This window comes from Pterocles gutturalis, unplaced genomic scaffold, assembly GCF_000699245.1.
Source record: "Pterocles gutturalis isolate BGI_N339 unplaced genomic scaffold, ASM69924v1 Scaffold35184, whole genome shotgun sequence".
NCBI lineage: Eukaryota > Metazoa > Chordata > Aves > Pterocliformes > Pteroclidae > Pterocles > Pterocles gutturalis.
In genome coordinates, this window is record NW_010134361.1 from 1 (window position 1) to 7,786 (window position 7,786).

Sequence of the window (7,786 nt, forward strand, 5' to 3'; positions counted from 1 at the left end):
TCTATGATTCTATGATTCTATGATTACAATTAGTTTTAGAAACTAACAGAAGTTCTGGGCTAATCATCCCCAGTTCTTGTACAGATGCATGCAGAAAGAAACCAAGCCTTTCTTGTGAGAAGAGCAGTGGTTAGCTCTGATCGCAGGGTCTGGACCTACACCGTGGTTGATTCCCCCGAGAGGTACATCACTTCCAGTGGGGCACAAAACTGCAAGAAGGAGATACTTCATGGTTTGCTCTCGCAACCACATGAAGACACCATCCTGCATACCCACAGGAAGTACAGCTTTCACCTCCTGCTGTTCACACAGGTGTGGGACCCACCACGCTGCAATCGTCAGTATCTCTGGTGAGCACTGTAGCTAAGTGCTACCATACAGCCAGCCCTCTGTGAGCCAAAGACGCTGTGTTGGAAACTGTGATGCAAAAATATTGTGCATTCTTATCATGCTTGCTTTTTTTTTTTTAATATAATGGAGCTTTCATGTCCTCACAAACCTGCTTCTCTTGATGGCTGGAGCTTAGCAGATACCAAATTTGGAAGAAAATTGTGTGTTCTGGTTTCTGCCGTGCTGCATCACATTCCAGCATGTCCTTCACACTGCAGTAGCACGTCAAATCACATCAGCTTTTGATGAGTCACACAACAAGCTTTGGCACCAACATATTGTAGTTGCAGAGAAACAGGTAGAGCAATTCTTTAGGGATGATTTGGATGCCTGCCTAGTACAAAGCAAAACAAAACAGAAAGGTCTAAATGTAATGCCGAGAGTCACCAAGAGAATTGTATCACAAAGAACATTTAAGACCTGGGTGATATGGTCAGCACATCACAGCAAAAATACATATATACATATATACCTTTCAATATTTGATTATGGAGACTGGGGTTTGGTCTGAAAAAAGAATTATGGTTAAAAACACTTGAGATCTCTCACTAGCTGATTTTGCGCAGCTTCAGGCAGGTTCACTGCCTGTGACTTCTTTTACAGGCAGAGCATGACCAGCTCAGAATAATGAAGTCTTTTTCCCTCACAAAGAGCAATTTTACATAAAATGAAGGTTTGCTGTCACCTGAATAGAACTTGTGACTTCTATTTTAAGTCAGTTTAAAGAGTCTTTCGCCCAGGAAAGAGAAATGTAACCAAATTACTGCACTCTTCAGATGACTCAGACATTTCCATTGACACAGCATAAATGCAGGCACTTTGACATTTTCTGCCATTTAGGGCTGCTTTTTCTCAAGCTAAAACAAGCCTAGCGATGAAAAGATGTGGTATTAATAGCTGGGGAGCACATACTAGAGGGCACATAAACAGCCTGACAGAGAGAAAGCACCTGCCTGTGCCCCAGGAGAGAGAAGGGGGAGGTTTGCAGGAGTTGAGGGCTCCCATCTGCAGCACACCTCTTGCCCAGGAGCCATGGGAGCCACAGGGTGCTGCTCCCTGCTGGGTTTTGGGACATATTCCTGAAAATTTTCCCTGTCTGTCCACACCCGCTGCACATACTCAGAGCTGCATATCAAAGGGTGGTTAAATCAGTAAATACTGACACACATTCAGTTTTAAGCAAGTTTGGGGATTCCATCTTGCACCTGGTGGTTTTTCCTCAAAGCTACAGCTCTTGGGATCACATTATTTAACAATTCACTACAATTTCACTATATATTCACATACAGATATGCACACATACTTTGGAATTTTACACTTTCAGAGTAAAAGCTTGAAATGCCATTGACATGCATGAAAGAAAAGACCCAGAGATTTCTTTTAAAAACATGCCACAAATTCAAACTAATCTCCTGAACTGTGGATCCCAATGTCTCAATACATGTTCCAGTACTGTCTGATGCCATACGATTTGCAGCACAAAGTATGGAACTTGGAGCATAATTTAAGTCTAGCAGGCAAGTCTAGCAAGTCTAGCTTCAGTTTGGATATATTCCATAGCTGGCTGTATATAACACTCCTGATTTCACTCCTAAAAGCCAACAAATCATTTCTAATGTTCAGACTACAGCAGATAATACAGCTGGTCTACCTGCATGCACTCAGCCTCTGCACTGAAGAATATCACCCAAGATTTAAATTCTAGCAGTGAGTTGGCAGACAAATAATAAGGAAATGGAGCAATCCCTTGTTGATATTTTGGGGTTTTTCACAATCGCATTTGTGATCAGAAGGTTTCTTGCCATTTCTAGGCAGCAGCTCCATTGTGCCAATCCACCTGGGAACAGCTGGTTGGCATCCTGCGCTTCCAAGCATCGCAGAGGTACACTGGTAACAACCTGGAGATGCAGATGGCCAGACTGTGGTGTCTTTTGAACCAAGGGAACAGGAAACAAAACTAAGTAGTAAAAGAAACTGCATAAAGCTCAGCTCCCAAAAATCCCACAGCATCACTGCATGGGGTCAGGGCTTGTAGGTCTGCCAAAGAGAAAAAGTACCCATGTTCCCTATTTATCATAGCTGGCCAAAGATTCGCAGACATGTTTGTAAGAAGGGATAATTTTCCTGCAGGTTCCTTTAGGCTCCCTGGGGGCTCAGATCACATTGGAGACATTCAGTCTTGTGCTTTCCAAAAGTCTGAGGCCAAAAAGCTTGAAAGTCAGCACTGACAAAATCATCACTGATCTCCAAAGATTTTGCCTTGGTATTCAAGAGATGAGAAGAACAAATTACTGAATCCAATTTCCTTCTGATTAGGAAACTTGGTGCACAGTCTGAGGAATTTGAGGAAGGAGGTAAACAGGAATTCAGATGCCACTGGGAAATTCTGACACTTTAAGAAACATGCTGAATATGGAGGAAGAAGCCCCAAAGGCAGGAATTTCCCTTTAAGTGACCAAAGCAACTGGCTGTTAGGTCACTCGCTTGCTATTTTGTTTCAGCAGTGTCATTTTGATTCATTTTGATTCAAGTTCTTATAAAAAACAGGCCATCACTCTAAATGAAGCAGAATGGTCAAATCACAGCAGAATAATTCTGACAGTGATGACACGAAGCATTCCAACTTTTTTCAGTGGCAAAAGTGACAATGCAATTGCATGTATTTCACTGAAAAATGTCTAGTTGCAAATTTTCAACTTGCTGCTGCTCTAGGATAGCAGGCTGAGTTTTTTCCTTTGCCTCCTTATTGCCTCAAGCAGATGGCCGTGCCATGGATCAAAAAACATAAAGAGAACCTTAACATGTCCACAAGGATTATACACAAGCATCTCCAAAATGGTGGTAGCACTTAAGTGTGGGGCCTAGAAAAGCTGCTGAGCATGAACAAACAGGGACTACAAGTTGCCTTCCACTGTTTGTTTCTGAAAGCTCTTTTTTTAGCTAAATCTGAAGGCAGTGAGTTTACTCAGGGCACTTCATGTCATAAGGGGTAAAGGCAACTCATAAGGTGTGTGATGCCTTGCAGGTGTGGAGCTGTGGCCTGAGAAGATACTGGAATAGGGGAGGCAGAGGCAAAATGCTGATTAATGACAAACTGATAAAAACCAAAGAAAAAAGAGAGAAGACAAATGGATGTGGGTCCAGGGCTGATTTTTGTAACCTTCCTTCTCTGCTGAATGTATTTTCTCTGCATATAAGCTCTTCTCTCCATTTTTTTCTACCCTTAGACAATACAGCGTGGATTTTGACAAGGCGCTCTGGCTTCAGACAACATGAGCAGAACACCTTTTACCTCCCCGTCCTGATCAGTGACAACGGCCGCCCTGTGCTGAGCAGCACGGGCACGCTCACGGTGCATGTGTGCAGCTGCGATGATGATGGCATGGTGATGTCTTGCAACGCAGAGGCCTATGTCCTCCCCGCCAGCTTGAGCAGAGGGGCACTCATTGCAATCCTCGCCTGCATCTTTGTCCTGCTAGGTAAACCCTTGGCTTCTGCTTGGGAGGGGACAAACTCTTCCATTCTGTCCAGGGGGTTGCTGATCCATTGGAGGTGAACGACACAAACACACACACACACGCATCTATGTATATGTGTATATTACACATAGACTCAAATATACTTAAAGGGCCAAAAGAAGGACCAGATGATGTAGTCAGCTACATATTGCTTCAGACACTGGCATGTAGGAATGGAGGAAAAATATGTCCTGCAGATATTCCTACCAGACACTGAAGTGCTAGGGTGTCTGGTATGGCCCTGCTTTCCTGGAAGGGGTATGCCAGGAGGAAGTACTGAGAGCTGTGGCTGGGAACAAGTTACTTTCTCATCCTCAGCAGTTTCCGATATATGCTCTCACAGGAAACAGGAGTGGTAAGTCCAGTTGCACCTCTTGTCTAGCTAGCCCCACCTCCATCCTTCTTCCTTGAGACACTACATTTAAATGGTGCCTGTGCTGTTATAAAGGGGCTGAACATCTTGCATGTATTCTGCCTCCACAAATACATTTCATCCTTTCCTTGACCAGGCTTTCTATGGCCCCTGTTAGCTGTTGGTATCAAAAGAACTTCAAAGTTCCCTCATTCACTCTCTTGAGACCTGAGATATTAGTTCAAAATGCACATTCCCCAAAATTCCAGAGGATCCAGCTTGAGGAACAGTGGAGTAGGATATGGGAAAAATTCTTTAGAAGTGCCTCAATTCTGGCCCTATAAATGAGCCTAGATACTTCAGTCCAAAATTTCAGAAACCCTTGCTGCCTTCTAGCCCTGGAAATACAGTCACTGGGTGACAGCACATATTCAACAGTAGAGTCTCTGGTGCCTGTATGACCACTTCTCCCCATGCTAAGAAGCATCTGCATCTCTTTGGAGCAGACTAAGGGGCTAGCTCTGCATTTTGCTGTGTAGGCAAGCATATCACCACAGCACCTTTGCACCATCCATCTATGTCACATGCAGCACCCAGCCCAAGAGGCATTCCCAAAGCAGGCTGCAAAACCCAGATACACAGCCAGAGAAAATTCTCTCTGTGGAGCTGTGTGCCACTGCAGATAAACCATTACCAATACCTGATCTGGCCAGCTTAAAAGTAGCTCAAGAGTCACTACAGTGCATTGGGAAGGACCACTGGACAGACATGTCCGAAGTGTCACCAAGAGTTAAGAATTAAGGTGAGAAAAGGGACAGATTAGCAGGACCTCAAGCTACTAATTTTGACTTGGGGAGGGGGAGGCATTTCTGCAGCTCCACCTGCAAACACCACAGCTCTTTAAATCCAAGGGGCTGGCTGGGCTCACTGTGGGGAAAGCAGGGCAGCAGAGAGTCTGAAGCCCTCCCAAGATGTGCCCCCCGCTGACCGCCCCATGTCTCGGTTGCGTCCCACAGTGCTGGTGCTCCTCATCCTCTCCATGCGGCGCCAGCGGAAGCAGCCGTACATCATCGACGAGGAGGAGAACATCCACGAGAACATCGTCAGGTACGATGACGAGGGTGGTGGGGAGGAGGACACGGAGGCCTTCGATATCGCTGCCATGTGGAACCCGCGGGAGGCCCAGCTGGTGGTGAAAAACCGGCAGGACATGCTCCCTGAAATAGAGAGCCTCTCCCGATACGTGCCTCAGGCATGCATCATGGACAACAACGTCCACAACTACGTACTCGCCAAGCTGTACGAAGCTGACATGGACCTGTGGGCACCTCCCTTCGACTCCCTGCAGACGTACATGTTTGAAGGGAACGGCTCGGTGGCGGAGTCGCTCAGCTCCCTACAGTCAGTGACAACAGACTCAGACCAGAGCTACGACTACCTGACGGACTGGGGGCCGCGCTTCAAAAAGCTGGCCGAGATGTACGGAGCCACGGACAGCAGCGGGGCTCTGTGGTAACGCATGAGGAACAGCAGAGGGGTTTCCATGTGAAACAGTGCCCGGTTAGGTCCATTCTCATCAGATGCTTCCATGGATATGGGTGAGGCCTCCTAAAAAATAGCAATACGGTGCTTGAGTGAGAATGGGAAGAAGGGTGCGAATGAAGGTGTCTCTGGATCAGCTTTACTCAGTTAAATTAAGTCACGTTTTTGAAACAGTGAGAAGCAGAAGGAACAAAGGTTTTTCCTGGTTTTTACAGCAAAACTGGAAAGCTCCACACCTGGAATATAAAGACATTTCTCTCTCTCTCTCTCCCCCTTTCTCTCTCGCTCGTACACGGCAGCTTACTGAGCTCTATACGTCTGGGTTCAAAGATCTGTAAACTCCAACTGTAATCTCTGACTCACTGAGAAATAGCCAGCACAGAAAGTTGTTCCCCACCAGTTATTTCTCCCCCCATTAAAAGGGGGGAAAAAAATTGCTTGCTAACAAGAGGAAAAAAAATGCCACAAAACAGAAAATTGAAATCTCAGAGGGCTCTTTGTAAACTAAACCTCCTCTCTCTGTTGCTAACAGAGTCCTTTTTTAATCCTTTAGAAACAAAGCTGAGGTTTTTTTCCACCTGGCCAAGAGGGCTGGGGAAGAGGCTTTGAATTTCTGCTCTAGTTTAATGGCTGATCTGTGATTCATTGGCGTTAACACTAATCCATCTTCTATCAAGTTTGTGTAAATTTATTCTTGGCTCTTTAAAACCATGACTCTGCTAAACTGCTCAGAACAAAACCAGAAAATCTGCCTCTTTTGCACTGTAGATGTCTCTTCCATGTGCCAAATGAGAAGATTAGATTCTACCAATGAAAGCCAAATAAATTTTAAAAAAAGAAAAAGCTATATTTGGTAACTACATGGGTTAGATGGGCTTTCCTAATCTGTGTGAGGTCAATCCAAGGGGTGTTTACATACTGTAGATAACCTACTTGAACAAATGCAGTATTATAGACCAATAAATGGATGTAAGAAAATTACATGTATAAGTTTTGTATATTTGTTAATTTTGGTAATAAATATGATGTACTGCATACAGTACAGTACCTTAGCACCTCTTTTAATAAAAGTTAAACAGAAGGGAAAGTCTGATGGCAATTTATTGACTACTTCGCACACAGCAGTTAGTGCTTATCTATATCTTCATTGTCACATGCCTTGAGCACCAAGGAGAAATGGTTCTTCAGCATCGTGTCAAGGAGACAAGACTTCAGTTTGCAGGTTCAAGCAGATTGTCTGCTTCTTTTATTGGTGTTCACTTGGACATTGTCCTTAGCAGTGAATCAGCCCACGTGCAGCCCACCAGACTAGTTACTTTTCTGTTCCTGCCACACTGAAATCAAAATAAAGTCTTGGCTCACTTTTTTGAAACATTACAGCGGGAGCATTGAGAAGCTTGGAAACCAGTTATGCAGCCCTGTCAGAATCTCATGCCTTCAGAGATATGACAGACTGTAACATGCAATATCCATTTATGGTCCTTGTTAGTCTGCAGTCAAAGTTTTGAGCCTGAATCTTATCTTGTTTGCGTGTGTAAATGAGAAGGGCTGTGGAAATTACACTAACACAAGTTTCTTGGAAGGTGGTGAAAGGCTTCTGAAAGCACAACAGTCTGTAATGACATTTGCAAGTTTCTTTCTAGCTAAGGGCTCTCTCCATTTCAAATTGCCCAGAAAATACGTGTGCAGACATAACCACCCAGTTACCACACTTTTACCACATGCATATTGTGCTCAGCTTCTGTTGCAGACATGCACAAAACACTGCTGTCTCTACTTTGCATAATCTTACACTGTACCAATTTAAGACAGGAGCCTTGTTTCCACAGAGTCATAGACCCTTGAAGAGCCAGGTAGCCAGCAAGGAAACTTCTCAAACATTTGCTCATCTGACATAATGAAAATTTGTGCGTTCATAAATGTAATATACCATGGGTTCTGCTTATCACCTGAACCTGCCTGTGGTGGGTTAGCCCTTGGCTCG

The 7,786-nt window shown here is 44.5% G+C and overlaps 1 protein-coding gene across 1 annotated transcript; it reads left to right on the forward strand.

The window, feature by feature from the left end:
- Window positions 1-3,617: 3,617 nt before the first annotated feature.
- LOC104467707 (cadherin-20) lies at window positions 3,618-6,836 on the forward strand (the record flags this gene model as incomplete). The annotated part of the gene is made up of 2 exons (XM_010081577.1): window positions 3,618-3,869; window positions 5,277-6,836. Coding segments are annotated over 2 exons (752 nt in total), but the record flags the coding sequence as incomplete, so codon positions are not given.
- Between the last annotated feature and the right edge of the window lie 950 nt (window positions 6,837-7,786).